Source organism: Watersipora subatra, chromosome 4, assembly GCF_963576615.1.
Source record: "Watersipora subatra chromosome 4, tzWatSuba1.1, whole genome shotgun sequence".
NCBI classification, from domain to species: Eukaryota; Metazoa; Bryozoa; class Gymnolaemata; order Cheilostomatida; family Watersiporidae; genus Watersipora; species Watersipora subatra.
Window position 1 is genome coordinate 14,793,301 of NC_088711.1, and position 18,139 is coordinate 14,811,439.

The 18,139-nt window shown below is 36.6% G+C and overlaps 2 protein-coding genes across 3 annotated transcripts; one reads left to right on the forward strand and one right to left on the reverse strand.

Annotated features, from left to right (window-relative positions):
- Nucleotides 1-2,355: 2,355 nt before the first annotated feature.
- Nucleotides 2,356-6,136, forward strand: LOC137395145 (neuronal calcium sensor 2-like). Its single transcript, XM_068081967.1, has 4 exons — nt 2,356-2,545; nt 4,828-4,983; nt 5,312-5,428; nt 5,927-6,136. Exons 1-4 carry the CDS (start codon nt 2,426-2,428, stop codon nt 6,134-6,136), a joined length of 603 nt encoding a protein of 200 aa, XP_067938068.1. The 5' UTR covers nt 2,356-2,425.
- A 25-nt stretch (nt 6,137-6,161) lies between these two features.
- Nucleotides 6,162-18,070, reverse strand: LOC137395144 (copper homeostasis protein cutC homolog). 2 transcript variants are annotated; one of them, XM_068081965.1, is made up of 10 exons: nt 17,891-18,069; nt 14,336-14,463; nt 14,141-14,200; nt 13,730-13,898; nt 12,561-12,601; nt 12,398-12,445; nt 11,485-11,618; nt 8,711-8,738; nt 7,747-7,863; nt 6,162-6,612 (listed from the first exon to the last, which is right to left on the reverse strand). In XM_068081965.1, the coding sequence occupies exons 2-10, from the start codon at nt 14,385-14,387 to the stop codon at nt 6,500-6,502; spliced, it is 762 nt and encodes a 253-aa protein (XP_067938066.1). In that variant the 5' UTR covers nt 14,388-14,463; nt 17,891-18,069; the 3' UTR covers nt 6,162-6,499. The 2 variants fall into 2 exon arrangements, with proteins under 2 accessions (XP_067938066.1, XP_067938065.1); XM_068081964.1 differs by lacking the exons at nt 6,162-6,612; nt 7,747-7,863; nt 8,711-8,738; ... (4 more) ...; nt 14,141-14,200; nt 14,336-14,463 and adding an exon at nt 15,029-17,196 and having other exon boundaries at nt 17,891-18,070.
- Between the last annotated feature and the right edge of the window lie 69 nt (nt 18,071-18,139).

Here is an 18,139-nt window from a genome sequence, read left to right on the forward strand (position 1 = left end):
TATTAGCCACAGCTGACTTACTTGCTGTTAGATAGTAAAGAGGTATCCGCAAATAAATATTCCAAGAGGATAATTTCAATTCTGTATCTATTAGAATACAGTAAAATATTTTGTAGCTTTTACAAATTTATTCACACTTGTGTGCTATATTCAAAGAACGCATACCGTAATTATATGCCACAATTCATTGGAACACAGGTAATTGCTGAATCCATTGTGATCGACTAGGAGTTGTCTACAGATGGCAGCAATATAAACTGCAGCCACTTGTGTTGCCTTTTCTGTCGGTTAAAGCACATGATTTGATGACCTAGTCTATCCAAAGGTTGTAAGAAGTGAATAAAAAATAATATGCCATAAAGGGCCTCTAATTAAACCCACGGAACCCAAGATTTTAGCCGAGGAAAGTTAGCATTACGTTACCCGCTTATGCTCACTCCCTTTCAGGTGCACCTGTAGTAATGGATGAGCTCTAGACTTAGTTCTTACATCATAGCTGATTTAAGCAGCTCAATTATTGTCCTGTCGATGGTAAGTTCATTCCCTATTTAATGTGCTCTAAATGTTATTTTACGTCAAGTTTTTAACAACTTGTTCTAATCATAAACATTTTTTCAAGCATAATATAAGTGGAAAGAGTTACACGCCTCTTCATTGTTCTGTACATGTTTGATATTAGAAGTGCGCATTTGAAGTATTGTATTAGTTCTGTTTACCTGTTTATGTAATTTTTGGTGGGCGTTACAGCGTACTTGACTTCCTATGAATAGTTTTACTTTTCATCGCACTTGAAGAATGTTTTAGGTATTTTTGCTACTCCTGTGTAAGACAGCTCTAAGATCAGCCCTAGTGTATCGCATTCAAAATTGACTCCATAACCAAGAGACAAAAAACAAGAGTAGAGATTACAGAAGGAGGAACACATCTATAAAATCAACTAGGAAGATCATTCTAGTGATAACGACGTAAACGAGCAGACAAAAGTGAAAGAATACTCAGTTGAAGAAGTGCCAATTGCAGTGGCGTAGTCATATTTGTCGGAGGGAAGCAGAGGATGACATCAGAGGAGTGGTTGGAATGAGAACTGAAGACAAAAAATGGTTCGACACAATTTCTGATTATTTGAAGTGATGGGACCCCGTGAGGTAGGAGTGAAGTGACGGGAATAGCTGACCTTGCCTTTTTGGGTGGAAGAACCTGCTAAACAGCTACTCGAATAGATAGAACTAAGACTATCTTGGTAGGAAGAGTGAGAAAATTCCCTTTTTAAGAGGTGTCATAATATATGAACATAAGAAATGTGAGGCTGCCATATAGCCTATCATAAGTATACCAATCTCCTTCAGTCTCACGTCGTTTACATCACTAACAATTAATTATCTCCTTTCCCAATTCTAGTGCTTTTCTTATTTTTTCGCTAAAACTTTGAAAGCAACACCAGCTAATACGCATCCACGCTTTTGATAATCAAATCTCAAATGTGACATTCATATTTTAGTGGTGATACTCTCAATGTGAATAGAGAACTCAGAATTTTTAAATAAATCATTCTATTTAATATGGGCATAAATGAGATAGTATTATACATATTAAATATATAGAAGATGTTGTAAAAGCACTGCTTGTATTCAATTAAGTAAATTATTGTATTTTTAGCTGGAATTGCTGTAAAATATGTAGTCATAATCAGACTTTATGTAGTCTCATGTACAATATTGAATTGACCTTGCAAGGTCAGCTATACAATTTTTAGAAATGACAAGCCTACATGATAATATTTTCTCAGCCTTGTTGAGAAAAAAACTCCATCTTGCAAAAAGGAAGATGGAGAAAATCGGTGCAAAAACTATTGACGACAACCAAATATCCCAAATATAGGTGCTTACAAAGTCCTAGAAAATAGGCTAAGAAACCATGGAACCAAGTCGAAAGTAAATTGGCTGTCAATTTTCATAAGTAATCTTTACGGTTTAAAAATGATGCCAAGTCCCACTTTCCTGTAATTCCATTGCATCACCAAGTGAGCATATAACATACAGGGTTATCTACTATCAATATGCAGGCGGCGAGATAGATATTGATCATGCATTACACTTGCGATATCAAGTTTGTCAGCTGAGTGCTGTTTGGTTCTAATCGATCAGCAGACAAGTTCACTTGAAGTAACCTTGTAATGACTGCCAATAATTGCTGACTTCTCACTTGTCACTATCGAAACGCTGATTAATCAATGCATCTTTCTTCTGATTGGCTAGTAAATGCTGCGTACTGTCCAAGCTCTCAGCTAGCCTGCCTAACTATGTGTCAATTTGTACACTTTTCTGCATCCCAAACCATCCTATCTGTTAAAACCTTTCACTGATGAGCAACTGAGTGTGTTTGTTGAGAATTCTGTGATGGTCTCTGGATAGAAAGCTGCATAAATATGGGAAACAAACAGTCACGGACTCCGACACCACGGATCAGCCCAGAACAATTGGAATACCTCCTGAAGACAACAAATATTACGTCGAAAGAAATCAAACACTGGTATAGGATCTACATGGTAAGTAGGCAGTCAACAATTGACCATGTCCTGAGTTGGCGTATAATATACACAATGGTTGTTCCGGATTTTATATAAATTACAACTTAATAATGCTATTGTTAGTCCACATCTCTCTCTAGGTGCCATGTCTTGTGAGGTTGTGGACGATCATGGTCTCCACAACTTTCTATCCCTTGATTTTTCAACAATGCTAACTCTGGGTACATCAGTTTGATGAATCCATAACAGTCCTAATAGTGCTTGGTAAACTGCAGAGCAGAGCACTTGCAAACTTTGATCAAGATGTACATTAATTTGGTGACACTAACAAAATCTGACCAAGGTGATGACACTATTCATATTTGTTTATCAGTAATTGCCATGTTATAAACATAGACTTGAGTCTAAAATACTAGATCACCTCTCTAATCTGCCTGACCATCTATTACATTACATTCTTACTTTCTCAGAAAATCTGCTACACCTCACACCAAACACCAACACTTGTAAATCTACATTATAAAATAGCGTTATGGAAAAACAGTTTTTTCTTATGTTACGCATAATTTTAATTTATTACCCTTTTTTTTCTAAATTTAATATGCATTCAACAGCATTGACAGGCAATAATAAAGTTCATATATATGTATTTAGTCATAAATTACCCAAAATTTTTCAAAGCTTGCGCTTCGCAAGTAATGGAGTGGTGATCATATTGTATTGAAAACTTATTTTACTCCTTCTGTTAACGTAAAGTAAGTCTGGGTAACACTTGAATGTTACTAACGTGTTCACAACACAGAAATGTGTTTCAATTTAATCAGAATTGTAAAGTTAAATGAATGCTGTCACGCTTAATTGTCACTAGTCACCATTTGTTGCAGTTAATTACAGATGCAGACTTTCTTGCCTTCATTTCTAACACAAAATCAATTAAGTAGCTATTAACTTGCCCCAATCGATACATATTTGCATTAACATGGGCTTGGTCACGCATCAGGCCAAACACTATGGTTGTCTAGGCATTTATATTAGTCCAGAACAACCGCTGAGTATATTCACCCTGCAGCTGTACATTTCGCCTTTGAGAGGCAGCGGTGACATTTGCAAGGGGTGAACTAGGACATCGTCTAAATTTTTTATTATGGTAGAAGCGGTATTCGTTTTTTTGCTAATGATTTTGCAAAAAATTTATAACGTGATTACAGTCAAACCCTTTATAGCAAGTTAAAACATTCCAAAATACTTTCATAAGTTAAAATTGTTGGTTTTTCAAGCAAGTATTCTCATTAAAATACATCCACAAGTCGTTAAATTTTTTAAAGCCCTGCACAATCTGCTCATTGCTCTTTTGAATGAGTACTGCAAGTAAATAAATACACATAGCATTAAAATGTTGTATGAAACTTGTATTAAAACTATATTTTATGCGAAAAGAACTTAGTTAGTAAAAATAAAATATAAAACAATAAACAGAGATCTTTCTTTTTAATTCACCTCAGGAACATGTAAATGAAAGTGTAGACACTGCCATGTGAAGGTTTGGTCAGAGGTAAATGTGACGATAGAGATACACAGTGCAACTCACTCTAACTTACACTAGGTGAAGTTTACTACATATTTTGCTACATACTAACTTTGCTACATATTTTCTATTATTTTTATACTTTCTTACATTTCAGTTTTAATTTTTATTAGACTCTTTCCTAATATTTGGGAAACCGCCATTTTTTAAGAAGCTTGGACTATCTAATGATAGAGATTAGTTTAGGAGTCTAGGTAGAGTCAAATATGTATTCAAATTTTACATCAGGTTTTACTGAGGTAATTAGCGGTTTGACTGTATTTGTTTCGTGTAGTGGCTAGATTTATCAAATGTATGGTTGGTAGTATCCATCTTATTGGAAACTTTATTAACATAAAACTGAACACTAACAGTTTGGGAAATAATGCCAACTATTTAGACTGCTTTATAAATTTTAATGTAAAAGAAGCTAGTATACTGGCATAAGAAATATATATATAGCTTTTATACATTCTTCTTTCAGATATACATATATATATCCGAGTGCTATTTAGCTATATATATATAACTATATATATAGCTATATATGATTATATATACATAGGTATATATAGCCATATGTATTATATATATAATATGTATTTACTATTTACTAGTATTTAGTCATTGTGACAAAAAAAATCTTCCTAATTATCTTGAGGTTTCTTTATCTCATGAAAATTATAAAATTATTCTGGTATTACCTGTGATCCGCAAGTGTAAATACTTCTTGTAGACAGAATGCCCATCTGGACAACTCAGCAAAGAGCAGTTTTGCAAGATATATGCAGAGATCGCCCCACATAAAAACCAGAATGCTATACAGGAGCATATCTTCCGCACATATGACCAGGACAATAGCGGTCATATTGATTTCAATGAATTCATAGAGGTGGGTAAAATGTTTTGCTCTACAAACATTTCTTTATGCAGTATTATAAGTTTTGTGACATAGCTGTGTTAGGCTTTTGTTAACTATAACCTAGAACTTTTTGCCAATGCCACTGGGCGGAATCGACCGATAGAAAGGGTGTGACATTTTCTTTTGCAAGTGCCTGCTGGCAAAATACATGAAGACCACTGTTGAAATTGCAATGCGCATTTATAGAATAACACAACCCGTTTGCCTTATAGATTACTATCTGGTCTTATCGTATTAAAAAACATAATGAGAATTTGATCGCTTGACAACTTTGCGAATGGTTGTGTGACTTTGACAGGCTATAAATGTAACAAGATCTTCCAAACCAGAAGACAAACTTCGAATGGCATTCCGCTTATATGACATAGACCAAAATGGATGCATCGAGGAGCGAGAAATGGCAGAAGTGATGAGGGTAGGCTAACATTATTTTTGAAGTTGTGTGAACATGAGGACCAAAACTTGTCAACTTGAAACCCTAAAGAAATGAGACAAATCTGGTGATAAGTGAAAAATCTTTGGAAAATTTAACGAATAGTGAACATATCGATGTCTAGTGCTTGAAATACTGCACAATAGTTACAAGAGCTGAATGTATAGCATATGCATAGAGATAAACAGAGATAAGAGTTGTCAGAACAGTAATATTTGCCGAGACTGCATTTTATAGTTTTGAAAGGTCACGTGACAAGCTGTAGCTGACATCCAAACGTGAGTGGAATAAACTCTCTTTACTACCATTTTACATTATAGTTTTCACCTAATCATTGAGCAGCTACGGTTCTGAGTGAAATCATCTCATCGCTAACAGCACGCATCTGACTCTTCAAAAACTCATATTTCAATATATTTAATTCAAGCAGGTGTTTTGATACGGTATTTGTGTTGAACTAAGTGAAAAATCTTTTTGTAGGCGCTGCATGCCATGACAAGCAGGGACGGTTCCAGCACCGCTGTAGAAGAAAAGATAAAAGCGCGGGCTAAAAGAGTGTTTGACCGCGTTGATAAAAACCATGATGGTCAGGTGACAGTAGACGAGCTTGTCAACGTCTGTATGAGAGATCCTGAAATCTATAACATGGTGATTAGTTCGACAAAAACCTCTGGCAAAAAGGGAAGTTAACCTTCAAAAGCAGAAACCATTGTAATGTCTGTAGGGATTGGCATGTTTATTTGTAGTGAAGCGAAAAGAGCTCCTCAGACAGTTTTGATTTTTCAGATAAGTGAACATTAAATTAAATGTGGCAATAAATAAAGGGAATAAAACAAAGCACGCTCCAAAACAAACAAGTTTTCACCAGCTGACTAGCAGCTTTCTAACCTATGGTGACAACACACACGAGAGCGACGTTGCTTGGATACCGTCTAAATGGAAGCTTCTGCGTGGAAGAGCTATTGAGCAGACGGATGTCTGGTTAGCACCTGTAGATGAATGTGTTGAGCTCTAAACCGACATTAATAGTTAAAAGAGATGCGGTAACCTGGGTTACACCACGATCTTCCAGCATCTTGCTGCGGTCATAAGAATTCTCTGTAATTTTTGTTCATCCGCCACGCGTGTGACGTACTCCTGAGAGCATAGACTTGTTCCCATGCACACTGGAATGATTGAATAAGCCAGCTAATTGTCATGCACTCAATTGATTATTAATAAGGTTACACATTTGGCTCAAGAATCTTATCCTGCAGCTAAAGTCAGAGCTAAGCTAATTTTCAATGCAATCACTGAGATAAGTGAAATAAAGTGTATCGCAGCAAATACCTTCACCGAATTGTTTAAAAAACATCATTTCTGACTGGTAGTACTCAGATAAAAATTTTGATCAACGTACAAATTTTTATCGTTCTAACGATTACAAAAAAATTGGTAATTACCTAAGCTATGATGTTTTCTCTGAGGGACTGCACAGGGCTTTATACCACCTTCACGTGTAAACCAAAATGTTTTAGAAATTACATCATTAGGCCTACGATAATTTAAAAAAAACATCCCACTTTATTTATTAGTTGGTAACTTTGTGACCTCAGAGAACACCCGAATATCTGCTAGGCACTTAATAAATATTAACAATAAGCAACACTTTCGGCCAATCAATGAAATGTAGCGCGTGAGACAGCTTATTAGTGTTATTCTGAAACGCTACAGTAAAAACAAATGTGGTAACGAGCCCGAGGCTGAATTGTCCCAAAGCAGCTTAATATTTTCCATACAATTATGAACTCACACCACTCGCTATAATCACTTACAATAGCAAGCAGTATCTATGTAGGTCAAGATTGATTGTACGATCTAGACACAAGCAATTTCTAGATTGAGAGGACAATTGCTTATGATTGGCTTTCACGGAGTATTGGCCTCCAGCGTAGAAAAGCTTTGTTATTCTGTTCTGATCAAGACAATCTAATGCAAAATAAGTGAATGTTTGTCTGTAAGCGATTTGTTAATAAAAGAAGGGCGCAGTGAGTAATCGTACTACTGCAATAGCAGAGCCCATTTGACCAATCAGAACATAATTTTGATACAATATATAATTAGTTCTTGCCACATACCCAATTCCTTTTTTAGCCAAAGCTCTTACAATAAATAGCCTTTTAATTTTATACAATATTTTAGTAGAGATAATCCAGAACATTAATATATCTTAAATGGTTCAGCTATCAAGCTGGTAGCTTGTGTCGATACCCCACAAAGCACTAGCCATTCAGGCAATAATTAAGATCCAATCAGCCTACCATGTGTATTTTGACATTCCATCAGCGAGTCTTCATTCTTCCTCGCTGAGCAGTGAAACTCTTTGGCTGCTGTCTGCTCTAATATTCGCTCAATGTTCCGTTCGTTTATTCCACCCCCTGGATAAACAGGCATATCTTAGTTCAATTCCCACATGATTACTGAGGGTCTCTGAATCAGTTACAGACTCAATTTATGTGAACAGTGGTTTGAGCAAAAGCTATACAATTAGTGATGGCTAGGTTGAACAATTATAGCGGGAGTAGTGCAATTAGGCACAACATAGCAGCGCCTACTGACAACTAATGTGGCAGCAGGGAGACAAATTCAATTTAGAGAGTAGGCAAAAAGACTGACAAAGAAAAGTTAGATCAGCCTCCAAATCAATAAGATCATATACTAACCAGATAGAAGCTATAAATAGATGCATCATTAGCAGTTTTATTTCAGCAGAACACTGGCTCAGGGTACATAATACCACACAATGTAATATGGCTTTTATAACTTATCCTATTCAATTATTTCAGCAGGCTTCGATATTCATATCGACTTGAAAACTGACCACATATAAAATCATCCACTGAAATATATCGTCATATCGAATTATATCGTGTTATCGTGCAGCACTAATAGTAACTCAAGGTACATCATACCACACAATGTAATATGGCTTTGATAACTTATCTTATTCAATTATTTGAGCAGGATACTGGCTCAAGGTACATCATACCACACAATGTAATATGGTTTTTATAACTTATCCTATTCAATTATTTGAGCAGAATACTGGCTCAAGGTACACCATACCACGCAATGTAATATGTTTTTTATAACTTATCCTATTCAATTGTTTGAACAGAATACTGGCTCAAGGTACATCATACCACACAATGTAATATAGCTTTTACAACTTATTCTAACTGGTGCCACTTTACAGACATAAAACACCTTCTGCAACTAACTCACCTGGCATTATAATAATTCTATCATTAGCCTACAAGAGAAATATGACACACATATTAAAGAAGACACAAACATTAAAACATTAAACGTGAAACACACACATCAATAATACTGGTTTGAAAGATTGCCAGTTTCTTTAACATCATACATTAAGACAGACAGACTCAAATGACAGTGCTCATACTGAGACAGACAACTCCAAATTGTTACACTAATGAATGTAAGAAACCTGGAGAACTAGTACAACCCTATCAAACTAACCAAGTAACTACATAATGTTGAACAATATTAGCAATTGTTCAATTTGATCGAAGAATACAACTTGTGATGAATCGTGTCAGCTCGGATTGACCCAGGATAGATTAGGCCAACCCGACTCGGGTCAAGCATACAAGGAGGCGGAGCTTACCATCAAGACCTTCGTATATAAGGCAAGACCGCAAAGAGAAGAGTCACCCATTTGCTGGTGACTTATTGTAAGTTGTGCAATAAAATATAATTAAAATATATGTATGAGGCTCGAGCGCACTGAGTTGTTCTTCTGAGTTACACGTGGTGCTAGGTACACGTGGTGCTAGTGACACGTGGTGCTAGTGACACGTGGTGCTAATGACACGTGGTGCTAGTGACACGTGGTGCTAGTGACACGTGGTGCTAGTGACACGTGGTGCTAGTGACACGTGGTGCTAGTTACACGTGGTGCTAGTGACACGTGGTGCTAGTGACACGTGGTGCAAGTGGCACGTGGTGCAAGTGACACGTAGTGCTAGTGACGTGTGGCGCTAGTGACGCGTGGTGCTAGTGACGCGTGGTGCGAGTGACACGTGGTGCTAGTGACATGTGGTGCTAGTTACACGTAGTGCTAGTGAAAGAGCCCACCAGGCTCCCTATACAAACTCTCTATCTCACAGGAACTTAGTGCCAATGCTTTGAGCAGCCATCATGGTGAAACTAATGTATAACAATCACAAAGGAAGTAGGTTACTTAGGTATACTATGTACCTAATGAGACTTCACTACATGCTAGGTGGAGCTCTAACATACTGAGCTCAAACTGATGCTCGGTATGGCTGTGACAGGCTACGCTAAACATTGAAAGCCTATAAAATACTTGTCAAGTTGTAGACCAATTTTAAACCCCGATTTTATCGAGCCTTGCTGCACACTAGTAAGTAGTTCGCAAGAACTGATTATCCCTTTTTCCTCATATAACTGGGGATCTATGAAACACCCCGAAAAACGAAAAATCTGTATCTGGAAACTGCATATACATTTACACAGCACAACTCTAATCGTAGTGATTATCTAAGACCATTTACAAACATACTGTAGAGTGTAGATGATCAGGTGCCATACATATGGCTGTTTTGTTAGACAAACGAGAATAAATTGACTTTCCAAATATTGAGCTGTGAAATGCGATGCATCGGATTTCAAAGCTGTTCAATTGTCTGACAAATATTTATATTTTAATATATTTAATATTTATATGTAGAGCATAAAATACCATGTCTAAAAGGTCAAAGTTTTCATATACAGTTCATGAACTACTGTGTTTATAAGGTCAATGTATTCATATGTAGTAAATAGGAATACATTGACCTATTCAATGTATTCATACAAGTAATACATTGAATTACATGTATTACTTGTAATTCATATGATTTGCTTGCATTCCAATATATGAACAGGAAGAAGAGAAAAGACAACGATAAAAAAGTTACTATTATCTAGAATGGCTAAAACCTTAAAGGTTGACTTGCAACAAAGTTCACATTACAGTTATTTGGTATCAAAAGATTCACCATGTCTTACTCTGTTGTGTTGTAAGTGCAAAATATGTGGAAATGTGATTACAAGCTCTTGAAAGCTTAAAAACGAAAAGCCGCCATAGATTGGAATCTCTTTATTTCGATGACGTAACCACGAAATTTGGTTATCGTCTTGTCACGTATGTTCTCACGTGAATTGAAAGGCCAATAAAAAGCTCAATATAAAACTTATCATAGTACTAGTTTATGACAAACACTTCGGGTTTTATCGAAGACCCCATATCAAATATAGATGCTCGCTACTTTACAGTTTTGTTTCGGCATTATTCAATCGTACAGTCGTAATCTGATCACGTGACCCAATACTTTGCAAACAATTTTTGCAGCACTTTTCGATTATCACAGGTGACCAACAGGCTCGTCAGGATTATCAGACAATGATATGTACTCCTTCGAGCTAAGGTTAAAGTTTAATGATTTTTTACGGTAAGTTATAAGATATCAGTGCTAAAAGTGACAGCATTACAATGACGATAAAACAGACGCGTAAGAACAATAGACATAGTTTTATTGAATGCGTCAAGTATATTTGTGAAAATATTTCGATGAATGAGGTTGCAAGAAAGTGTAAACAGAAACCATCTCCCACAACTACATCATATTTGAGCCGTTTTGGAAAGAGAATCCAAACTACTGCGGTCTCGTGTGGCTGCGATTTTCTGTTCGTTTTTGAGCTTTTAAGAGCTTGTAATCACCTTTCCACATATTTTGCACCTACAACACAACAGAGTAAGACATGGTGAATCTTTTCATATCAAATAACGGTAATGTGAATTTTGTTGCAAGTCAACCTTTAACCTGAAAACAAACAAGCCTTAGTTGTTGATCAGATGATCTACACAATGAATTCATTCAAAGAAACTAGAAAACAATTAATGCAGTTCATAGACGCCATGATTGTTTACAGACATTTTTACTACAAAGCAAGACAATGTCTACCCTCACCAGCTCTATGCATTTCTTTATGACAAGGGTGCCTTCCAGTGCAGAGCTATCCAGTCCGCTGGTCAAAATTCTTTCACAGCCGAGGTTAACAATATCCTCAAGAGCTTTTTCATAGTCACCGGTCATGTCAAAGGCTACAAACAGAGCTTGTCATCACACAGACAAACCAACATATACATTCTGTTGCTTATATGTATGCATTTCAACCTCGTTACATAATTAAAAAAAAAGGTTAGTTGAGAAATTTACCATGAGAATACCAGGCAGTAGCAACGCCAATCAAGTGACGACACAATTCAGCAGCCAAACTAGTACAACCAATTTTTTGAGGGTATTTAGGGTTTAGAAGTTACCCCGTTATGTTAGGTAATGTAAGCGAACAGTGTAAGTACAGTAATCGCTCGATCAATAGTGGCTCAGCTTTCGTAGCTGCGGTAAAAATTATTTATTAAAAATTAATAAAACATAAAAACAAATCAAAACTAAAATACACAAGTCTCTCTCATACTCTGGCCTCCGCGAGCATCGTTGTGACTGCAGTCACCTCGGTTCACTATTTTTCTTAATATATTTTGTAAAGTGTAAAAGTGCAAAGTTCTTATGTCACCCTTCATCAAGCCGTTTACATGTCCTTGACTCTCAAAATTGTCCAATTACCAAAGAAAAAAAGGAATGCGCGTACGATTAATGAAAAAGTGACATTATTAGAATTTATTAATTTCTATCGCACAAATTTTCACCTATTACGAGGGATTACCGTAACTGTGATGATTAAATTCTTTAAAATACGAGTATAACTTACTATGCTATACATTAATCTAAGGAACTACACAACTAAGTGATCAACAAAGAGATATACAATACACATAGCTCTCTACATAAAATTGTATGACTGAACATAATAGATACCTACCTCGATGAAAAGTAACTTTTATAGATGAAACTCGGTCTTTAGCCAACGCTACAAAACATCGCAGAGTGAAATGAATCAAACCAAATATATACATGCATATTTTGATAGTATAGGACAACCACAACACATGAGCTTACTGAATGACACAAATAGCAGTACTCACCTATGAGCTCAGCACACCTATCCGAGTCCACTGTACCATCTCTGTAATGATACGAATCACTAATTAGAAGATACTAATAATAGATATAGTAAACCTTACTATATCTATAGTAAGGTTTACTATAGATATGATAATAATAATTGCCAAAAATCTGTATTTATGGCTGTAAATATTCCTGTCATATTGCTACTATTATTGGTAACATGCTAATGACATTAATTTACAATTAAAGATCCTTAACAGAAAAATAACTAATTTTAGTTACCGTATTTGATAGCTTACAAGAGGTATTTCTGCATACCATGGCCCCAAAGTTCAGCAGGACATTGAGGGAAAAAATATTCATAGATTTTTATACGTATTTTAGTAGGTTAAAACGAACGATTAAGAAAACTATTTAGGGAAGGAGATAACATGACTCATAAAAAAACCTTATTATTGTCAGAGTTAAGAAAATAACGTAATGAAATATAAGGGATAGTAGAGTGAGTGTAAACATAGAAAAGTAAGTCATCAAATTTTATTCGGCTTCAAAACAAAAAATTCATTTTTATTGTTATCACCACTAACTCGCCAGCTTTATCATCACCGCAGTTGTTTTTCTTCGCTTCTCAAAGTTCATTTTTTTGCAGCCGCCATGAGCCCACCATTTTTTGAGAAGTAATGGGGCGAAATATGGTAACTAGACCAAAGCTACATTTTTCAACAAAAAGCTTCAATTTTAACTAATAGCCTTTTGGCAGTTGTGTACTTTAGCAAATAGAATTTTTGGCAAAATAACCATTAACCGTTGCTTGTATCCATATTCGCAGCTGTAAAATCCAGTAACAAAAATTATTTTAGCTGTAGCGGTTTCAGTCTTACCGAATGTTAGGCTAGACTAAGACATCTGTATGACAGTTTTATGTAGAATTTCGCCTACAATTGAGTCAAAAATACTCAAAATTTTGAGCCTGCATTCTGTACACAAGATGTACACAAGATGCAGGGATGTTTTTAGACAAGTACTTCTCAGAAATACGGCACATTAATTTACAATGTAAAGCAATGATTTCGGTAACAGAACTGACATGCTTTAAACTTTCGACTGCTAAAGGCCCATTGACATAAAACATAACTAATTACTAATAACATGGCAGATCCAACATAGTTTTTGAGATGATTCCTACCTTTTAAGCAGGCCTATCACAATACCGTCTATTCCACCCTCACACATAGCTATTACATCCATCTTCATCACTTGAAACTCGTCATCTGTATATAGAAAGTCGCCACCCCTGGGTCGAATTAAGGCAAACACTGGAATGGAAACCTTCGTTTTGACAGTAAGGGCTAAACCTGCAAATATGTCAAACCTTGTCTCCCAGATGAATTATGGCTAGATGATTTTGCTAAACTGGCAAAACAGGAATCTCAGCTGAAATAAGAAGACGTTGAATAACCACCAAATACCAAACAAACCTGCGACCACTGCCATCAACACTATATGACCTAATAGATGTGACTTGCATACACAAATGATAAACTTTACTCTTGATAGCCTATTCAGTTAACCATAAGCCGCCTCAATCTTGACATACCTAAGCTGGGAGTTGTCCCTCCTTCTAATAGGTTAGCACATAACTCCAATCTAGTGGCACCTACATAACAAATGTAACATACATGAAAACCGTTGCGCAATCACTACAGAGATTATTTTAAACAAAATAAATATCTAAAACCTTAAAAAATCTGTTTAATGTTGTGGTAACATAAGAACTACTTGCTCTACTCACCACCTTTCTCTGCGGAGATAGCAGATATGATGGAGTCCACACAGACTTCCATTAAATAATGGAAGCCTCGTAAGCCAAGAGTGGTCACAAGAGCACGAGAGAGTCACTAGCTGAGCTTTTTATGGAGCCTGTAGGCAAGACAATGTACTACCATGTAATGACGTATTGATGTATTGATATTTCCAAATGTCACTCGGTTGTGCAGCTAAACTTGAAATAAGTCCTACCATGATAGGTGCGGGAGAAGATGATTCTAATGCAGTCCAAAGTAATGGAGAACTTAAAATGTCTTATTGCAAAAATTGGAAAACCAGACAGAATCACTTGAAGCACAGCACTTGCTGACTTTTGTGATGCTAAGTGACAAGCTCAATAGGAGTGAGTGTAATCGCATAACCATAACCAGTCAGAGGTGCCAAATGAGCCTTGCAAATCTTTCAGGAGGTAATGAATGTTGTTTTACTCATTATGTCGAAAAGAGAGTGAAGATTAGATGACTTGTTCCAGCCTTTTTTTATGTGGCTACATGTCACGAAAATATGTCTGAGAAACTACTTGACTTTCTCAGCACAAAGAGTAGGGGAAGGTGGAGGGAAAAGTTAGAATTGATATGATCAAAAAGCTGTCAAATCCTTGCTAAAGACAAATAGGCTGAAAAATCAGACAATGTACAAGACTGTACAGCTGCAAACATGAATGCAATGGTTTCTTGTATTTTTATACAAAGGTAAAATCACACAAATAGTAACCGGAAAAGCCAAATATCAACTAATAGATAAATTGATAAAGAAATGATTATGTCAGATTTTTTATATCTGAGACAAGCGAGTTCTTACAAAAAACAGAAAAATGTAACAAAACTTTGTTCAAACAAACTAATCACACTTGCAAAAAGGTTCAAAGACATTTTATGCTTAGGCATTACGAAATTGCTTGATCTTTTAGTACAGCATTCCCCAACAAGCTGTAAACATGCTTGAGAGCCTCTTGACAGTCATTCAGGGGTTTATACGGCCTGAAGACAAGCTTGTTGACAAGTTCAGAATAATCTTCCAACTTTTTAGCTTTGTCCCTAGTTGCAGTCGGAGCCATGTCTCCACATGAAAATAGCTGGGCTAACAATGCATCAATGCATTCCTTCGTTTTGGTGAGGATTTCATCCACCATGGATTTTTCAAATGGTTGCAGACAATTATCACACTGATCTCCATATGGGGGAAGCACCATTGTACGACATTTGGAGCATTTATACACGGGAAGGTCCTGATACTGCATCTTACTGTAGAGATTCCAATCATGTACACAAGGCTCACAACCACACTTGAAATAGTATTGTGACTCCAATTTCTTCTGACGAGTATCCAATGAATGAGTCGCGTAAAGACATCCATAATTGTCATAGATCTGTTCGGATTTTTGAATTGGTGAAAGTGCATTCATAACGCAAGTGTTTCCATTGTAAAACGTGCGAACAACCGATGGGTCACACGAATGGTTAAACATACTTAGCGTTTGATATATACCAGCTCCAATCTCCTCCAGGGTGCTCTTGCAAGGTTCATTAGCATCATATATCAGCTCAGATATTTCATGGGCATTACAGGGAAAGATATCCATATGGTGAAGGACAGCTGTGGCAAGCAACTTTGTTGCATCACCCGCTTCATGCCACTGCCTAACATCGCACATATTAGCCAATACGATAGCAGCGACTGTTCGCCATAACATGTCCTTGCAGGATCTCTCAGAATAATGGCCTTGAAGTGTAAAGATGTTTCTGTAGGTCACATGCTCTATTACATTGCCTGAAAACGCTTTCTTCACAATCGCATAACCAGCCTGAAGTGCCGAGCGTAATGCCAAATGACCCATGTTAACACCTACATTTTTAATTGATAATATGTAGTCGCATTCAAAACGATGAAACTGTTCCCAAGCATCTGTCTCACAGTCTGGCTCACAGTAGACAACATCCGCACAGGCTCTACATGGATATGGAGTATAATCGACCCTCTTCTGACAATAACAGCAATGGCTTAGATAACTTGATGGTAAACAAACTGAGCAATATGGCTTCTCCATCAGCACTATTTGCCCACTGCATATATCATCAGTAGCTTGCACAAAACGGCCAAATTCATTGTTTTCCACCACCACAGCAGATTGGCAAAGCGTAGAGCATTTATCGTTTCCACCTAACTTTGGACTAGTCTTATGGAAACTCTGTCGAGGTTTTGCAGAGAGATGTGCTAAATCATTTTTCAAAGACATTTTACAATCAGAGCTGAGATTCGACTGGTCTATAGCATTTAAAGCCATTTCTGAGGCTTTATCCAACTGATCTTTATCAACATATTGATGGCATTTTGCCTTTCTAACCAGCAGCTTGTAAAAAGAGCCATCTGGATATCCATGTTTCACAGCCATTTCGATGTCGAACAGGCACTCAATATACTTTTCTAAGCCAAACAGTGATGCACTTCTGTTTGCAAAACACACGGCAACAAGAGAGTCACTGTCAGTTAATGAGCACAGTCGCAAGGCATGGCTGTATGTTGAACAAGCTTTATCATACATTTTCCTTTGAAAATACTTATTTCCATTTGCCTTCATGTGAGCAGCTAGAGCCATATTTTTATCAGTTTTAAGCTTGGGTAACCTTAAGAGGTCGGTAGTTCCAATCAGCTCAAGAAGATAATTTATGCAATCTTCCTTGTAAGCGAGTTTTGAAAAACCACATGTGAATGTCTTCTCTAGGTTATTCGCAGATATATAATCAGATAATCTCCTGTAAGCCGTTTGGAAATGCCCTTCCATAATTTTTGTGTGCTTGTCTGTCTACCCACGCCAGCAGCCAATGTCTACATAAGAATAAACAACACAATTTATTAGTTGTATTGTAAAATGTAATCTACAGTTTCTATTGAGCAACGTTTTTGCGCAACCAAAAAGGTAAACACGAGTTCAATTGAAAGGTAGACAGGCAGCACCCAAAACTGAAAGGCTGTTTTAAAATTTTTTTTCGCCAATTAAACTAAGCCCACATTGTTTTTCAAAAACGTATTAAATCGGCTCAATTGCTGTACCAAAAATATCGGCCAAATTCACTAGGGACATTACTTCGAAAAGATAGGCATCTTGGGCAACCTAGCAGCTGACTAATTAATCGAAGATATAGGTTATTATATATATTGGTTGCGCATAAACTATGGTGACCACCAGGCCTGCCAACCCAAAAGTGGGGCAATGCGTGAGATTTGGTTTTGGGGCAATTGATGTATCAATGATAGTATATATAAAATTGTGGAAATTGGGGCAAAAATCTCACGCATTTTAATTTTTTCTTTGGGGTGATTGCGTGAGTCTCACGCCCAATGCGTGAGAGTTGGCAGGTATGGTGACCACTTCGTAATGCACCAATCCCGTCAATAAACAAAATAAGCTAAACAAAGTGTGTAAAAATAAACATGACCATGATATGGTGAACAGTGAACTTTATTGCCCTGCAGCGAGACACACGATATTAAAACAGAGCAACTAAAAATTGATATTTACTTTGGAATATCCAGTGATCCTTCATGGAATGATCCGTAATATTTCTAGCTATATTACATTTGTTTAATAACCATCCTCAAAAATGGTTCAAGGCGGCTTTGTCTTAGCTAGTCTGGGTTCCCAAATAACTTCCTTTTGTAGACAAGCTGTTGACCTACATATTGTTTGAAGATACGTGTTAGACCGTGATCATAAAGATAACATTGCAGATCAACCAGCGCAGTTTGACATCAACGCATGCGTAAGGAG

What these genes read in the sequence shown, in the direction of transcription:
- LOC137395144 (XM_068081964.1), bottom strand. Translation starts at nt 17,152, where the DNA reads ATGGAAGGGCATTTCCAAACGGCTTACAGGAGATTATCTGATTATATA.
- LOC137395145 (XM_068081967.1), top strand. Translation starts at nt 2,426, where the DNA reads ATGGGAAACAAACAGTCACGGACTCCGACACCACGGATCAGCCCAGAA. An exon ending in ACTGGTATAGGATCTACATG is followed by an intron (nt 2,546 to 4,827) that starts GTAAGTAGGCAG and finishes TACTTCTTGTAG; the next exon opens with ACAGAATGCCCATCTGGACA. An exon ending in ATTTCAATGAATTCATAGAG is followed by an intron (nt 4,984 to 5,311) that starts GTGGGTAAAATG and finishes TGACTTTGACAG; the next exon opens with GCTATAAATGTAACAAGATC.